At 54.8% G+C, this 18105-nt stretch overlaps 1 protein-coding gene across 5 annotated transcripts in view; it reads right to left on the bottom strand.

Moving 5' to 3' along the window:
• The window catches only part of EVI5L (ecotropic viral integration site 5 like), a 76716-nt gene that overhangs the window by 6455 nt on the left and 52156 nt on the right, over positions 1–18105 (bottom strand). For all 5 annotated transcript variants that reach the window (XM_044994847.1, XM_044994845.1, XM_044994848.1 and 2 more), the window contains 5 exons: positions 11859–11999; positions 5479–5637; positions 3047–3193; positions 1893–1988; positions 1581–1676 (listed from right to left, as the gene is read on the bottom strand). In XM_044994847.1, coding sequence (XP_044850782.1) covers positions 1581–1676; positions 1893–1988; positions 3047–3193; positions 5479–5637; positions 11859–11999 — 639 coding nt within the window. The remainder of the gene's footprint in view (positions 1–1580; positions 1677–1892; positions 1989–3046; positions 3194–5478; positions 5638–11858; positions 12000–18105) is intronic.

Raw genomic sequence — 18105 nt, 5'->3', positions numbered from 1 at the left:
GGGGGGTTCCAAAGAGGATGAAACTAGGCTGTTCTCAGTGGTGGCAGATGACAGAACAAGGAGCAATGGTCTCAAATTGCAGTGGGGGAGGTCTAGGTTAGATATTAGGAAACACTATTTCACTAGGAGAGTGGTGAAGCACTGGAATGGGTTACCTAGGGAGATGGTGGAATCTCCATCCTTAGAAGTTTTTAAGGCCCGGCTTGACAAAGCCCTGGCTGGGAGGATTTAGTTGGGGTTGGTCTGGCTTTGAGCAGGGGGTTGGACTAGATGACCTCCTGAGGTCTCTTCCAATCCTAATATTCTACAATTCTATGATTCTTCCCCCTGCCCCTCTGGATTCTGATCGCTCTCCACAGCCCAGTGCCAAGGACCTTCAAACCCCACCATCTGCGCGATGACATGTCCGCCCCGCCCTCTATCAGGGCAATCCAGTGAATGCTCTGCCCCATCCACTGCAGCACTGACAGCCTCACTGTGGCCCCCCCACCTCCCTTTCTCACGAAGCCAAAGGCTTTTCACGGGGAAGGAGATGTGTCCAGCCACCTGTAGAGGCTGCAGAGGTGAACAAACAGCCGCCAGCTACTGGCTCTGCTACAGAGGATTGGGGATGTGGGATGGGTATATTGCTTCTTCTATGGCCCCAGCACTGTAGTATCTGAGCACCTCATGCACTTTAATGCACTTATCCTAACAACACCACTGTGAGGCGGGGCAGGGCTATCATCCCCACTGTACAGACAAGGAAACTGAGGCACAGAGCGACTAAGCAACTTACCCAAAGTCACTTAGAGAGTCTGTGGCAGAGCAGGGAATTGAACACAGGTCCCCTGAGTTCCTAACCACTGTGCCATCCTAGTCCTAGCTCTCACGACAAAGGCATAGTTTGACTTCTATATTTGGGAGGGCAGTTCCAGCCGGGCCAACGGGACTGCGCGTGGGGGCCAAATTCCGCACCTGCCAGAGGTTTGCAGTTTGGGGGGGCCACGCCCCCCATGCCCTTCCCAAACTACGCCCATGTCTTATAGACGGGGATCAGCAGCCAGAAGTCACCAGCAGAGAGGGCGCTTGCAAGGACAGGTCTGAGCTGGGGGCACTGCCTTTCCCTGGCCCTTCCAAAGCTCTGTGCTACGCAGCACAGAGGGCTGAGTAGTCTATGGGAATGGTGCCTTACATACGCATACAATGAGGCAGAGACAGAGAGTTGTGATAATATGGGTTGCAACTAGAGATGGGCTGCAGACAAAAGCCCAGGTCTCAACGGCCCCAAATCCAGAGCTCGATCCAGGTCAAAAAATTGTCAACAGCCCCAACTTCCTGTGGGCCAGCCCAAAAGCCTGGATCTGGATTTACCCACTGTGCTGAGGGGGGATCAACTAGAAGGAAGCTGGGTCTGGCATCCCCCATTCGGAAAGTGGTTTCAGGGATCCTGCAAGAAGGACACTGCTATTCACCCCAAGGTCTAAACTCGGGCACAGGGGACCAAGATGGTCTGGCAGGACCCTGGCCAAGGGGGACCCTGGTAAGTCGCTCCCTGCCCCCATAATGGACACAGCACTCAGGGTGGGGACTGCACTCACCTCAGCCTTGAGCTCATCAATCTGGTCCTTGAGCTCCCGGATGTACTGGGAGGAGTCCGAGTTGTTCAGCTGGCCCTGGATCATCCCTTCTTCCCTCTGTGGGGAGCGGGGAGAGAATCAGGCTTGGTCCAAAGGCGACTGGGAACAGAGATGGGACAGGGATGCCGAGGCGACAGTCGTTTCCCTTTCCCATCTCACTCAGAGATCCCTTCCTGACCCCCAGCTGGGATCAGGAGAGGCCCTGGAGCAGACGTGTGGTTTTTGTGCTCACACAGATACACATGCCTGGGTGAGCTGGTTATTTCCCCTCACCTGGATCTCCAGCTCAGCGATCCGCTGCCGCATCTCTGCCACGGCTGCCATGCTGTCGGCCTCCCGCAGCCGCACCGCCATCACCTCTTCTTTGCTCTGTGGTGTCAAACACATGGTGTTAGTGCCAGCGCAACAGCAGGGGGAACAACAGGACTCAGCAAGGGGAGGCTTCAAATCTGCCAAGACCCAGCTCGAGGATATGCCATGCCCCTGCTGAAGACACCACGAACCCCCAATGTGTGTCAGAGCTGCAGAAACCACCCAGATTCTGCTGCCCGGAAACTCATCTGCGTTAGCTTGGGATACAGCCCCCTCCACCTGCACACAGGCTGCACTATGACCATGTCTGTCCTGCTGGGTCCAAGTCTACACAGGTGGGGTTGTGTTCAAAACAGGTAGGGAAGCTCAGATGTGGGCCACCTGATCTCTGCCCCTCAGAGCTCATCCCTAGAGCAGCAGAGGTTCCTGAGTCAGCGCATCGGGGGCTGTGAATCCCAGGTCTGGGGAGAGATTTCTGCACCAGCTGCTGTTAGACTCACTGGCTGGAGGCCACACCTGGGGGCTGATGGTGCTGGCTTCTTGCCACCTAGCCCTGAAAAGCAGCCAGGTGAATTTCACCCAGTGCCAAGCAGAGCAGAGTTGGCTGGGGCAGGGCGGGGCAGGGCACCACAGGGGACAGTTTCCTGGGCTGGAGCAGCCATCCCCACTGCATTGCTGTGGCCGCCCCTCCAGGGCCGTCCCTAGCTATTCTGGGGCAATATGCAGCCCCCTCCCCCGTGGGGGGGGCAGGCCTCTGTGGGGGTGGGAGGGTTGGCCCCAGGCCTCTGTGGGGGTGGGCTGGCTTGGGGGAGAGCAGGGGGGAACCACCCACCAGCACTCACCGGCGGCACAGCTGGGGTCAGGTCCCGGTCCCTGCACTTCCCGCCGCCGGTGAGTTCAGGCCCGGCCCTGCTGCAGTCCTCAGGGGCAGAGCAGGGGTGGGAGGAGGTCGGGCAGAGGCAGGGGGCCTGGGAAGAGCCGGAGCAGGGGCTGGAGCAGCATGCAGCTGTGCAGGGCACCTAGAAATTTGGTGCCCAAGTTTCCTGGTGCCCCACGCAGCTGTGTACTTTGCGTATGGGTGAGGTCGGCCCTGCGCCCCCCAGCCTGGCGCTCACCTTGCACTCGGACTCCGCATGCTTGCGCTTGGTCTCACTCAGCTGCGTCTGCAGCCCTTTGTTCTGGGCAGTGAGGTATTGCAGCTTCTCCTGCAGCCCTAGGCACTCCTGCTCCGTCCGGTTCAGCAGATTACTGTGAATCTGTTCCTGGGGTGCCGGGGGGAGACAGACAGGGAATAGCGCTCAGGGGACAGGGCATTCCACCATGCCTGCTCGCAGCACACGTGGGGTTCCAGCCCTATGGCTCCCATGGCTAGGTGTGTGCACCCCCAATGTGTGTGTGTTTAAACACCCAATACACCCCCTCATCCCCAACTGCACCCCCACTCCCACCCTGCAAACACCCACATCCCCCACAGAATACACACCCATGCTCCATAACTGATCTCCATGCATATGCAATGCACACCCACTCCTCACATCTGCATCCCCCCACTGTATAGCAGCCCCACAATACGCCCCACAACTGCACCTCTACTGCATCCTCATTCCCACACCCACTCCCCTAGCCCCCCAAATACCCACCACACCCACACTCCCAGCCTGCGAACATCCATCCCATCTGCACCCCTACACAATGCACACCACGCTCCATGCACACACAATACATGCCCACATCCCCTGCAGACACCTCCAACACCAACTGCACTCCCATCCCTATAAGTACTGAGTAGTCCATCTAGCCCAGTGGCCTGTCTGCCAACAGTGACTGGTGCCAGATGCTTCACCGCGAAGGAATAGAACAGGGCAATTAGCAAGTGATCCATCATTGTCCAGCCCCAGCTTCTGACAGTCACTCAGTGCACCCGCTCCAAACAGTCACCCCCTAGCGCACCCCCCCAGTACCGCAACGCTCCAGGATTGCACTCCATGTGCACACAACACCCCTCAATACATACCACACACACACCCACCCACCCACTCGCGAACACACTACACATGCCCATATACTCCAACACGCTGCTCATGCTCTGCAAAATTCACCACCCCCAACACACTGTACCCACATCCACACTCCCAACATACTGTACACACCTCCCAATCCAAACACACGGTACATGCCCACACACTCACCTACTTCTCCTCACTCTGCACACAACCACACTGTACACGCCCCACCCCAATATACTGTACACGCCCCGCACTCCCCCAACACAAGATACACATTCCCCTCCAATACACAGTACATGCCCCCACCGCCCACACACCACCTCCATAGACACCACCCATGCCCCACTCACATCCCCCTGCCTACACAGTGCTCACATCCCCCCTCCCTTTGCCCCGCCCACATCCCCCTTCCCTATGTCCCGCTCATGCCCCATACATCCCCCTCACTATGCACTGCCCATGTCCCTGTCCCTACACCCCACCCATGCCCTGCCCAAATCCCCCTGCCTACACACTGCCCACATCCCCCTTCTCTATGCAACGCTCACATCCCCGTCCCTACGCCCCACCTATGCCCCACTCACATCCCTCTCCCTATGCCTCACCCACGCTCCACCCACATCCCCCTCCCTATGCCCCGCTGACGCCCCACCCACATCCCCCTCCCTATGCCCTGCCCATGCCCCACCCACATCCCCCTCCCTACGCCCCATCCACATCCCCCTCCCTACACCCCGCCCATGCCCCACCCACATCCCCCTCCCTACGCCTCACCCACACCCCACCCACTTCCCCCTCCCTACGCCCTGCCCACGCCCCATCCACATCCCCCTCCCTACTCCCCGCCCACGCCCCATCCACATCCCCCTCCCTACGCCTCACCCACACCTCACCCACTTCCCCCTCCCTACGCCCCACCCACATTCCCCCTCCCTACGCCTCACCCACATCCCCCTTCTCTATGCATTGCCCACATCCCCGTCCCTAGGCACCGCCCACACGTCACCCTATGCACCACCCACACCCCCGCCCTAAGCCCTGCCCATGCCCCACACACATCCCCCTCCCTACACCCCTCCCAATGCTCCACCCACATCCCCTCCTTACACCCCGCCCACATTGCCACCCTACGCCCTGCCCGCGCCTCACCCACATCCCCTCCCTATGTCCCGCACACGCCCCACTCACATCCCCTCCTTACGCCCCACCCACATCTCCCTCCTTTCACTCCGCCCATGCCCCACCCACATCTCCCTCCCTACACACCCTTCCCACATTCCCCTCTCTATACACAGCACACACCCCACACACATCCCATCCTCAACTGCAGCCCCCCTTATTCATCCACAACACCCCCGCCTCCTTACTTGCATGCTTCCCCCCACACCCATTACCCACACCACTACACTCCAACCCCACTCCTCTCCCCACTGCTCCCTGCTGTCAGGGGTCCTAGCCTGGGGGTACGTCGGGATTGTGTGCCCATCTCCCATGGGAGCGCTCCAGACCCAGCTGGCTCATCGCCCTGCCAACTGCCTCACCTGGGTTTCAAGCTCCACCAGCCGCTGCCGCAGCTCACGGAGGTCTGCCTGGGCCTGGGCCTCCCGCAGGCGGATGGTCATCAGCTCGTCCTGGAGGTCGTTCATGGTGTTCTTGCGGGGGGACTCCTTCCAGCGCCCGCCTGTCCGCGACAGATGAGCCTAGGGGAGTGGAGGGGTGCACAGGGTGAATGTGCCCCCCCATGTCAGGATTCACACACCAACCTGCGGAGCTCCCTGCTCCTCGCCTGCAGGGGCCTCTCCAACCAGGGTCCCACAGCACCTCCCAAGCCTTGTTCAGCCCCACTGCACTCCCATGAGGTCAGATCATGATCCCTGCACTGCCAGTCCCAAAGCCATAGAGGCGTGCAGCCAGATGGATGGGGTTGACACTGGGGACTAGGAACTAATCAATATGGCTTTGCTGCTTAAGTGTGAATTGACCTGAGGCTGATAGGAAAAGGTTTTGGGGTGTGCAAAAGACCGAGGGTGTGACCTAAATGAAAGCCAGCATCTTGATGGGAGAATATCTCCACAAATAGGGTAAGGGTGCAGGGCTCACCATGCTGCTTGGGTTGGAAAAACTTTATGAGATCTGCCCCTATGAGCTTCAAATGTGGTCAGTGGACAGAACGCCTAAAGATCTGTGGTGTGCAGGCTGGCTGGCAGATGAGTTTGTGGGCAGCAGGGCTGGGTATGGAGAGACCCAAAAGGGACTGGGAAAGGAAACCATTATCACATCCCCCACCTCAGCCTTCTTTTCTCAAGATTAAACATGCCCAGTTCGCCAACCTTTCCTCACAGGTGAGGTTTTCTAAACCTTTGATTATTTGTTGGTCTCCCTGAGATCTCTCCAATTTGTCCACATCTTTCTTGAAATATGATGCCCCAAACTGGGACACAGGACTCCAGCTGAGGCCTCACAGGTGCTGAGCGGAAGGGGCCAATTACCTCCCAAGTCTTATACACAACTCTGCTGGTAGCATTCCCCAGAATGATGAGAGCTGTTTTCGTAACTGCATCACATTACACTCAGAGGAGACGCATAGGCTTTAAGGCCAGAAGGGACCATCATGATCATCTAGTCTGACCGTCTGCATAGGCGCCAACTTCGTGGGTGCTCCGGGGCTGGAGCACCCACGGAAAAAAATTAGTGGGTGCTTAGCACCCACCGGGGAGATCAGTTGTTGGCAACTCCCAATCAGCTATTTAGCATGCGCAGCAGCCCCCATCAGCTCTTTGGCTGGCCGCGGCCAATCAGCTGTTTGGCAGGAAGTCCCAGCCTATCAGCTGTTTCCCCTGCGGCTGCTAACGCTCCCAGCGGGCTCCCACCTCCCACTGCAGGCAGGGGTGAATCCTTTTAATTTTCAGGACAGAGGGAGCAGGGCTAGGGGGACAAGCTGCGGAGGGGTGGGCAGTTTCTTGGCAGGGGGCTAGGGGAAGACGACTGGCCACAGGAGGGTTGCTGGGGGGGGGGAGGAGTACGGACTGGGGGGTTCTTGAGGACTGAACCAGCCATTCTCAGCCCACCCTGGTGTCTCCTCCAGGATCTGTGCCCCCCTCCAGCCACGAGAAACCAGCTGCAGACCCCCTTAGTGCTGGGCAGGGGGACAAACCAAAGGACATACCTCCTTTAAGAAAAGTTTGCCCTTGTGTCTGATGAGTGAATTTGGGCTGGGGTCAGCAGCTCGCCCCCTCCCTGTGCTCCGTCCAGCCAGTCGGGTGCGCCCGGCAGCAGCCAAAGGTGAGAGGGGCTCGTCACTGCAGCCCCAGGTGCACATGAGCAGCCTCCCCCAGCCCGGACCCTGACCCCTCCCCCACGGTCTCTGAGAGCTCCCAACCCCGGTTCTGACACAGGTCCCGGGGCTCCTTCCCTGGTGTGTGGAGGGGCAACCTACCACCAGTACTTCTAGCCGCATCCTCCCCACGGGCTTGTCTCCATGGCCGGCTCATGCCTGGGAAAGGAATGCTTGCCCAGCCCACAGCTATCCCCCCTGCCCAGATCAAGCCTGCTTGAGGCGCTTTTCCTCCCAGAGAGGAAGTTTATCCCCCTCTGCTCCAGATCAGCGTCTTCTCCTCCCCGCATCAGGAAGGATGGATTTCCTTCCCCGGGATCCACCCCCGCACTCCAGCTCCCAGGGAATTCCTTCCGTTGCATCCATCCCCCTGTATCAGCTTCAAGTCGGGAGATGCTGCCTTGCTTCAGCTTGGTACACCTGAGCTCCTCTTGCTTCAGGGTGCTGGGCTGCTGCAGCCCGGTGGAGGAAGCAACTCCCACCCCTTCGCCTTTGGCCATGGTCCCACCAGGGGCTCCCCTCCCACAAAAGTTGCAACGCGTGTGAGGGAGTCAGGAGCGAGCTTCAAAGCGGGGCTGGGCTGCAGCCCTGGGGACTGGGAGGAGCTGGAGCGACACAGCAGCCACACAGCAGGATGAATGAATGGGCCATTTCTATGCTGGGCTGCTGAATTACATTTCTCTCTCTGTCTCAGGGGGGCAGTTTCTGGGCTGGCCGCAGAGGAGGGGGTTGGAGCGGGGGAGACGGAGCTGCTTTGAGTGTGTGGGAGGGAGTTGGCACTAAACAGAGCCACCAGGAGATGGGGAGCAGAGAGAGAGCTGGGAAAAGGGACACAGTGGGAGAGCAAGAAGTGGGAAACATCAGGAGATACCAATGATAGACACACATTCAGTAACTAGAATGAAAGTGTCTAAATATGCTGAAAATAGCCTCCCCTCAAAACGGGCAGAGCCCCCCTCCAGCACATTCAACTCACCCTTAAGGCAGGAGGGGGCAGAAAGGAGTGAGCTGCAGGTGGGAGGCATTTAGGGGAGGGGGATGGCAGGCAGGAGGCGTTCAGGGTGGTGTAGGGGGATGGGGCAGAGCGGGGGCAGGAAGAGGTGGAGTGGGGGTGGGGCCTTGGGGAAGGGGGCAGAGCCCAGACGGGGCACCCACTGGCAAAACCAAGTCAGCACCTATGACCTCCTGTACATTGCAGGCCACAGAACCTCACCCATCCACTCCTGGAACAGACCCATAACCTCTGGCTAAGTAACTGACATCCTCAAATCCGGAAATCCTGGACGCCCCATCATCTCGGGCATTGGAACTCTCACTGAAGGACTGTCTGGATATGTGGACTCTCTACTCAGACCCTATGCCACCAGCACTCCCAGCTATGTCCGTGACACCAATGATTTCCTGAGGAAACTACAATGCATTGGTGACCTTCCAGAAAACACCATCCTAGCCACCATGGATGTAGAGGTTCTCTACACAAACATCCCACACACAGATGGAATACAAGCTGTCAGGAACAGTACCCCGATGATGCCACAGCACAACTGGTTGCTGAGCTCTGTGCCTTTATCCTCACACACAACTATTTCAAATTTGATGACAATATATACCTCCAGACCAATGGCACCGCTATGGGCACCCGCATGGCCCCACAATATGCCAACATTTTTATGGCTGACCTGGAACAACGCTTCCTCAGTTCTCGTCCACTCACGCCCCTTCTCTACCTACGCTACATTGATGACATCTTCATCATCTGGACCCATGGGAAGGAGACTGGAAAAATTCCACCACGATTTCAACAGTTTCCACCCCACCATCAACCTCAGCCTGGACCAATCTACACGGGAGGTCCACTTCCTAACAACACGGTGCAAATAAGCGATGGTCACATTAACACCACCCTATACCGAAAACCTACCGACCGCTATGCCTACCTTCATGCCTCCAGCGTCCATCCCGGGCACACCACATGATCCATTGTCTACAGCCAAGCACTGAGGTACAACCGCATCTGCTCTAACCCCTCAGACAGAGACCAACACCTACAAAATCTCCACCAAGCATTCTCAAAACTACAATACCCGCACGAGGAAATAAGGAAACAGATCAACAGAGCCAGACATGTACCCAGAAGCCTCCTACTGCAAGACAAACCCAAGAAAGAAACCAACAGGACTCCACTGGCCATCACATACAGTCCCCAGCTAAAACCCCTCCAACGCATCATCAGGGATCTACAACCCATCCTGGACAATGATCCCACTCTTTCACAGGCCTTGGGTGGCAGGCCAGTCCTCGCCCACAGACAACCTGCCAACCTGAAGCATATTCTCACCAGTAACTGCACACTGCACCATAGTAACTCTAACTCAGGAACCAATCCATGCAACAAACCTCGATGCCAACTCTGTGCACATATCTACACCAGCGACACCATCACAGGACCTAACCAGATCAGCCACACCATCACCGGTTCATTCACGGGCACGTCCACCAATGTAATATATGCCATCATATGCCAGCAATGCCCCTCTGCTATGTACATCGGCCAAACTGGACAGTCTGTACGGAAAAGGATAAATGGACACAAATCAGATATTAGGAATAACAATATACAAAAACCTGTAGGAGAACACTTCAACCTCCCTGGCCATTCTATAGCAGATCTTAAGGTGGCCATCCTGCAGCAAAAAAACTTCAGGACCAGACTTCAAAGAGAAACTGCTGAGCTTCAGTTCAACTGCAAATTTGACACCATTAGCTCAGGATTAAACAAAGACTGTGAATGGCTTGCCAACTACAAAACCAGTTTCTCCTCCCTTGGTTTTCACACCTCAGCTGCTAGAAGAGGGCCTCATCCTCCCTGATTGAACTAACCTCGTTATCTCTAGCCTGCTTCTTGCTTGCATATATATACCTGCCCCTGGAGATTTCCACTACATGCATCCGACGAAGTGGGTATTCACCCACGAAAGCTCATGCTCCAAAACGTCTGTTAGTCTATAAGGTGCCACAGGATTCTTTGCTGCTTTTACAGATCCAGACTAACATGGCTACCCCTCTGATACTTGACATCCTCAAAGTCATTGTTGGCTCATATTCAATTTGTGATCCACCATAAACCCCAGAACCGTTTCAGTAGTACCACAACCTGGCCAGTCAGTCCCCATTTTGTATTTATGTGTTTGATTTTTCCTTCCCAAGTACAGTACTTTGCACTTGTCTTGGTTGGATTTCAACAAATTTGTCAAGGTCATTTTCAATTCTAAACCTGTCCTCCAAAGTGCTTGCCACCTTTCCCAGCTTGGCGACTTCTGCAAGTTTTATAAACATGCTCCCCACTCCATTATCCAAGTCAGTAATGAAAATATTGACCAGTCCTGGACCCAAGACTGACCCCTGCGGGGCCCCACATGATACGTCCTCCCAGTTTGACAGTGAACTTTTGATAACTACTCTTTGAGTTACAGTCTTTCAACCACTTGTGCATCCACCTTATAGCAATTTCATCTAGACCACACTTCTTTAGTTTGCTCATAAGAATGCCTTTTGAGATTGTCAAAAGCCTTACTAAAATCAAGACATATCTGTGATGTTACACCCCATACTCTTCATAGAAATATGGTTATGAAACAAATATGGCATGATTACGATATACTTTATGCAAGATGGTTCATGTGAGGTATCATTGGAAAGATTATGATCTACTGAATGTGATTATCCAATCTGTACGTACGTATCGTTTCTGTACCTGAAGTTAGGAATATTGACTATGTAACAATTACAACTACATGTGTACTTGGGGGAATGCCCGCCAGATAGTAGGCAATCTTCGTATTGTTTTGGGTTTATTCCCCCACAAGGAGTGTGCACGTGAGTGGTGGGTGAATCCTCTCACACAGAGCTGACTTCAGTCGGTGTCTGCAGCTGGGGGTGGTCCTACCCATCTATGTGTGTGTGTGTGTGCTGCAAGAGGCCGGAGAGCCTCATTCAGCAAAACAGGGAGAGGAAATCCAGGCTGGTGGAGCAGGAGAGGCTCAGTGAGACCCCAGTACATCAGGTGACATCCCAAAGGGGGGGTCTAACCCATCACAATATCACGTCTACAGCTTTCCTGCATCTACTAGGCAGTAACCTTGTCAAAGAAGGAAATTAGGTTGGTTTGGCACTGTTTGTTGGTTATTACTTATTACCCTATTATCCTTTAGGTGCTAACAAATTGATTAATAGTTTGTTCCAGTATCTTTCCAGGTACCAAAGTTAGAGTGTTCTATCATTCCCTGGTCCTCTGTGTTCCCCTTTTAAAGACAGATACTGTGTTAGCCCTTCTCCTGTCCTCTGAGACCTCCTCTGTCCTCCATGAGTTCTCAAAGATAATCGCTAATTAGACAGGTTTCAGAGTAGCAGCCGTGTTAGTCTGTATCCGCAAAAAGAACAGGAGTACTTGTGGCACCTTAGAGTACTCCTGTTCTTTTCGCTAATTAGACATATCTCTGGTGGGGGTTTGTCTCTGCCCATGTGCTGGGGTTGGGGATGCGTAGCTGGCCTGGTGCTGAGGGGAGCCGATGGGGAAGGGGGCTTTACCTGCCAGCTGTCGTTGAGATCCTTCACCTGCAGCTGTAGGTCCTTGAGTGAGCTCAGCGCCGCCACCTCGCGTACCTTCAATGCCTTGAGCTCCTCCTGCAAACGGGCCACGTTGTTCTCGTCGGGCAGCGAGCTGTTCTTCTGCAGGGAGGTGAGGGCAGAGGGAGTCAGATTGGGACCTCAGCAGCACAGGCTTCTCTGCTCTGACCACTGCACTGTGCTGCTCACCTTTCCACATCCAGGCTCTGTGGGCACGGGCAGGGAACGAGCTCCACAGCCCCACACTCAGATAATCTGGGGCTAGGGTTGGAGCCTTTGCAAGTGCTGCAGGGGTGCAGAGTGACATGCTACTCTGAGTGACCCCCAGCTAGCTCCTGGAAGCAGCTCCCTGAAACCCCAAGGCCACCCTCACCCCCTGATGTTCAGCAGGCCCCACTTCCACCCCGGCTGTAAGCAGAGGGCAAAGAAGAATATCCCAGGTGGCTCCAAGCTTCCTACTGGTGGGATCTCCTGACACGAAGGGACAGCAGCATGGCCTAATGGGCAGCTCTAGCCCTGGCATGGTGGGGACACAACCCGGTCCCATCTAGAGAGAGCCAAGTTTGGACCTGACCCTGCTGGAAGCGAAGTCCCCAACACGGTGGCTGTTCTAGAGAAGCCAGACCACTGGCTGACGGTTCAGGAGATGGGACAGGCTCTAGATGGGACAGATGTTGTCTCCTGGGATTTGTCCGGAGCAGCACAAAGTGGGGAGATCAGAGTGGGCCGGAGACCTGGGGTCTGGCTCTCTGCTCACAATGATGGAATTCCACTGGAGTCCGTAGAGCCCCACTGCTGTAAAGGGACAAGCCAGCCTGGGTAGCAAGAAGGGGCTCACGTTTACACCCACTTCTTGACTATAACAACTGCAGCAGGGCCGAGCGCGCTCTGCAAACCCCCAGCTACAGAAGGAAAAAGGCCCAGCCCGAGCAGCGCCCCTCTGAACTCTCATCAGCCCTTGGGCACTGTTGGAAAGGGTGGCCAACCAAGTGGCTTTTCTATGACACGCTAGGGAGCAGTGAGCTGAGGACTTGTCTACACTGTGGTTTCAGCCTGCGGAAGCTGCAACAGTGTGGATCACAAGGGCAGACCTGGTGGAGCTCATCTTGGCTTTACACGAGGGGGAGCTGTGCTGGTGGAAACCATCTTTATGCTGGGTTTGAACCCATGGCTGAAATCCCAGGAGCGGATCCCTGGCTGGTATAAATCAGGGCTGCTCCATAGGAGTCCATAGAGCTGCACCTATTTACAGCAGCGGAGGCTCTGGCTGCCAGTGCAGACAAAGCCACCCAAGGAGCTCTGTGACTGCTGAGTGATTCACATACACAGCACAGGCAGGGGGAGGCTTCCAGTGGGTTTCAGATACCGCCCCCACGCTCAGCAGGAAAGCAATCAGATGAGGTGTTATCTCACCTCTGCTGGAGCAGAAATCACATGCTGGCAGCTGCAGGGGAAGCGCAAGGGGGGGGGGGAGCCCGGGTAAAATTTAGTGATTGCAAGTTCATCTGTTCTGAACTGGTGCTGGGGGGTCCACGGGCCCTGCACCCACCATGAACCCTGGGGTTCATATCACATTAGAAGACAATCACAGTCATCCCCTTCACCTGCCTGGGCTGAATACTCCTAGAAGCTCCCTGGCTTATACTGATCTCGTCTCATGACACTAATCATAACCACCTCAAGTGTCACTGGGTTCCCCCCTTGTCCCTCTCTATATACCTGCCATCCCTCATCTTATACTTAGATGGCAAACTCCTAGGAGCAGGGACAGGTGGTGTTATTTATTTGGTGCACCACGGTAGCACCTAGGAGCTGCAGGCATGGAGCAGGACCCCATTGTGCTAGGTGCTGCACATCTTAGTCTTGTGTGTGCACAGCGCATGACACAATGGGGCCCTGGTCACCGATTGCAGCCTGTAGGTCAATCCATAGTATCAATCAACAGTGAGAAAACACCATCCTGCCACCAACTGTGTGCAAAGTGGTCTGTCCCGAGCAGAAGCAGCTGCTCCTCTTTCTCCCTCTGCTTCATGGGACCATCGGGAGAGAGGACAGATGTGTGTGTGTGTAATGGGAGAGGGGGGAAGTGGTGACCTCACTTAAAATGGAGCAATCACACATCTGTCTGGTAAGACTGCAACATCCGTTAGTCAAATAAACACTGGGGGCTTCTTGTTCCTAGGACAAATGGGGACCCAGCAGTAGTGTCACACACAAACACATGGGGCTACATGTGGTCCGGCTCTTTCCTCACCCCACGCCTCAGGGGTTTTCACACTGATGTGTTGGGTGGAGGGTGAGGCCCTGAGTCATTCTTTGAGCTCTCTAGCCCCCATGGGCTTTCTCACATGCTGCTCCAGTGTGGTCGCAGCAGTGCAAGCTGCAGCAGGAAGGGCTGGTTCGGGGCCTGGCGGGGTGTTAAAAGGGTGGGAGGACTTGATTCTCACAGCGCTGATCAGCTAAGATGAGGCTCTCCAGCATCAGCTCAGCCTGAGCTAGAGAAGCTGGAGGTTAGATGTAAGGTACAGAAATTCAGATCCGGGCAGACCACCCCCAAAAGTGGAGGGCTGGGGATCTGGCATTGGGGTCAGCCTGCTATAAGGACAGGGATCCTTTGCAGCATTTAGATCCAGGTCTGTCATCAGACTTCAAGCACCCCCAATGTCTGGAGGACTTATAATGGGGGAGGGGGGGTTATTTGGGCCCAGTCTCTGGCTAGATCGCAGCAAGGCTGCAAGGCAGAGAGGAAGGATGGTCCTACGATTAAGGCGCTAGACTGAGACTTAGCAGATTTCCAACTTTGGGGCAGGGACTGTCTTTCTGTTCTGTGTTTGTACAGCCCCTGGCAAGGAGGTCCTGGGCCATGACAGATGCTACTGTACGATACCTAAAAAATAATAATACTAATAATAGAAACGCCAATTCCCAGCTTTCCCTGGGTGACCTCAGGCCAATCGGGATGATGATCCTTCCCTGCCGTGCTGGGAGGATTAATTCAATAGGTAACTGTGAGGTGCTCAGATTGGGGCCCTTGATGGATGAGTCATGCTGTGTGGCGGAGGAGGGGAACCTTTGGCTCTTGGGCTGTGACCCCTGGCACCCTCTTGTGAGTCTCTGTGGCATTCAGCCCCATCTGCATCCAATGGGGGAGTCCCATGTACAGGACTGGACTCAACCTACTTAGCTGAGGTTGCTTCGCTTTACTAAGGGTAGGTCCATACTTACCGCGCGGGTTGACACGGTGAGTTCCACTTCTCAGAGTTCGAACTATCGCGTCTAATCAAGACGCGATAGTTCGAACTCCCCACGCGCTCCGGTCGACTCCGGAACTCCACCACCGCGAACGGCGGTGATGCAGTCGACCTTGGAGCCACGGAGTTCGCCCCCACCGCGTCTGGACGGGTAAGTCAGTCGAACTAAGGTAGTTCGACTTCAGCTACGCTATTCGCGTAGCTGAAGTCGCGTACCTTAGTTCGACCCCCCCCGTAGTGTAGACCAGACCTAAGTGTCCGCTGAGGAGGCCACTCCTCGCCTTTTTCCCTTCCCACTAACGCTGAAGGCTTCATATCCTGAACCCAGCCCCTACTCTCCCCTGAAAGGAGGCTTGAGTGCATTCGGGAACATTACAGACCCCACTGGACTGGGGAGGCTGGGACCTGAATTTGCACAGTACAGCTGGCGGAGCACTATTGTATACTCCAGTCTGATCGTGCCAGCTCCAATACAGCCAGCTCCTATCCCCCTCAGTGAGCCCATTGGAGGAGACAACCCCAGCCTGGGACAAGAAGCCTTGGATAGTTAACTCCTTCCCTCCTACCGCCCTTGCTCTCAGCAGGATCAGAACGGCACCAGCAAACGGCCAGGGAGCACGTATTCTGCCATGTTAACCAGATCTGCAACCAGGTCGGGCTTGGCCCCAACACAGTGAGCAGGTCATGGTGTAACCGGTGACCCTGATGCAAGGGGAGCTCTGTCCCCCTGGCCCCTTAGCTCTTGGCCTTTCTTCCAACGCTCTTTGAGAGGGAGCAGATTAGTGCCGACAGGTGGGTTTTGTGATATAAACTGGATTTGCACCAATCTCCCACTCAGTAGTTAAGTCTGCTGGCTTTGGGTCAGGTCTGCTGTGTGAGAGTTCCACTAGAACCATGTTCCCCCTCTGAACTGCCCCTCTCCTGCTCCCATAAGATTACTGCCCAAGCCTGAAACTGACCCGGCAGTAGATGCATAACCTTCCCATTGCCAGGCTTTGCAGACAGACCTGGTCTGGTTTTGCGAAGCACAAAAGTGCGCTGGCGTGCAACTTACAACCATGCAGGAAGGAAATGGTTACAAGGCAAGGCCTTTTCTGGAAGGGGAGGGTTTATCTAGCTGCTTTTATTTTTAATCACGCTCTGATAACCATCTTCAGAGGTTTTCAAATCTAATCCCAGTTGCGACCGCAAAGGAAAAAATAAATCAAATGTACAATCACTTATTGCAGGATGGCCAAGGAAAAAGAAACGTGGGCATAAAATCTTGTCTGCATGAGATCCCTGCCTGGGTTCAGTGTCCATGGGGACACTGAATGGGTCCAGATGGATGCTGTGCAGGGTCGGAAGCCTTCTTAATATGACCCCCAAACAGTCGAGGAGGGTGTGTGTGATACAACCCTGTTCTCAGCAGAGGATTCAGGCTGAGCAAAAACAGCCACCAGTTACTAATTTATAGCAGCATCCAGAAGTCTTGACTGAGTTCAGGGATCCCACGGAAAGAGAGAGGGGAAATGACTTGCCCAAGGCCAGACAGCAAGTCAGTGGCAGAGCTGAGAAAACGCTCAAAGGTCTCCTGACTCCTCCTATGCATGGCCCACACTGCCTCTCTCTGCTAGTGACATGGATTCAACAGAAGATGTACTAGAGATACTGCAGCCTGAGTGAGGCAAATAAAGTAAGAGTCACAAAAAGCAGACACAAGCAGCCTTGTGCTGTGATCAAGTCAGGCAGCATCAGCCCAACTTTGCACTTGGATGGGAAACCACCAAGGAACACCCGGGGGCGCTGTACCAATGGAAGCACTGCCTTTCAGAAGCCCAGGTGAGATCAGAGCCCCATTGTGCCAGAGGCTGCACAGGTCATGACTGGGATTCTTCTTCACTTCCTGTCCTAAATTCTCCCTTAGTGTTGCTTGGTGCCATTGAACAAATGCTCCACCCTCAAAAGGTGGCTGCATTTCAATGGGGTAGGTGTGATCTCTGCACACGAAGCTAAGTGCTGTGGGATCCTTCAGGCTGAAAGGCACTCAGGCAGCGGTTCTCAAACTGTGGGTCAGGATTCCAAAGTGGGTCGCAAACCCATTTTCATGGGGTCACCAGGGCTGGCGTTAGAATTGCTTCAGCCCTTGGCGGCGAGGCTCAGGTTACAGCCCCCCCACCTGGAGTTGAAGCCCTCTGGCTTCACCCCTGGGGTGGTGGGGCTTGGCTGGGCTCAGACTTCGGTCCCCCCTCCTACGGTCGTGTAGTAATTTTTGTTGTCAGAAGGGGGTCGCGGTGCAATGAAGCTTGAGAACCCCTGCCCTCTGGGAACACAGCTTATCTTCAACTCCTCATGCACATGCAAATGCTTGAAGGCCCCCCACACACTTTAATCACTATGATACGCACAGCAGCTGCTGTCAATTTGATTCAGGTCCCACTAAAAGGAAAGCTGAGTCTAGCTCAGGACTTCCTTTGCTTAGGATTGTGAAGTACAATTAAACATCAGGCCATGTACTTCACCAGCCTAAATCCACATGGCACAGATCAGTAGCACCACAGTGAATATCTCAGGCCAGATCCCCAAATGGCATCAACTGCCTTATCTCCACTGAAGTCAATGGCACTATGCTGATTTACAGAAGCTGAGCATCTGATCCCTTATGCCTTTCACCCTGAAAGACCCCAATGCACTCTGCAAACTACACAGGGTTCACTTAACTCCCCACTGAAATACGCCCATTTCTCGGGGGACACAGCAGCTATTTAACTACAGATCAGATGAGGATGGAAAATCCCACATCCAGCTGAAACTACGGGGAGGAGAGGGTCTACGTAGGCAGAATCCTTAGAATCACAGAATCTCAGGGTTGGAAGGGACCTCAAGAGGTCATCTACTCCAACCCCCTGCTCAAAGCAGGACCAATCCCCACACAGTTTTTTACCCCAGTTCCCTAAATGGCCTCCTCAAGGATTGAA

The sequence above is a fragment of the Mauremys mutica genome, chromosome 20, assembly GCF_020497125.1.
Source record: "Mauremys mutica isolate MM-2020 ecotype Southern chromosome 20, ASM2049712v1, whole genome shotgun sequence".
Lineage (NCBI taxonomy): Eukaryota > Metazoa > Chordata > Testudines > Geoemydidae > Mauremys > Mauremys mutica.
The sequence above is the reverse complement of the archived record's forward strand: the minus strand, read 5'-3'. Positions and strand labels throughout refer to the sequence as shown.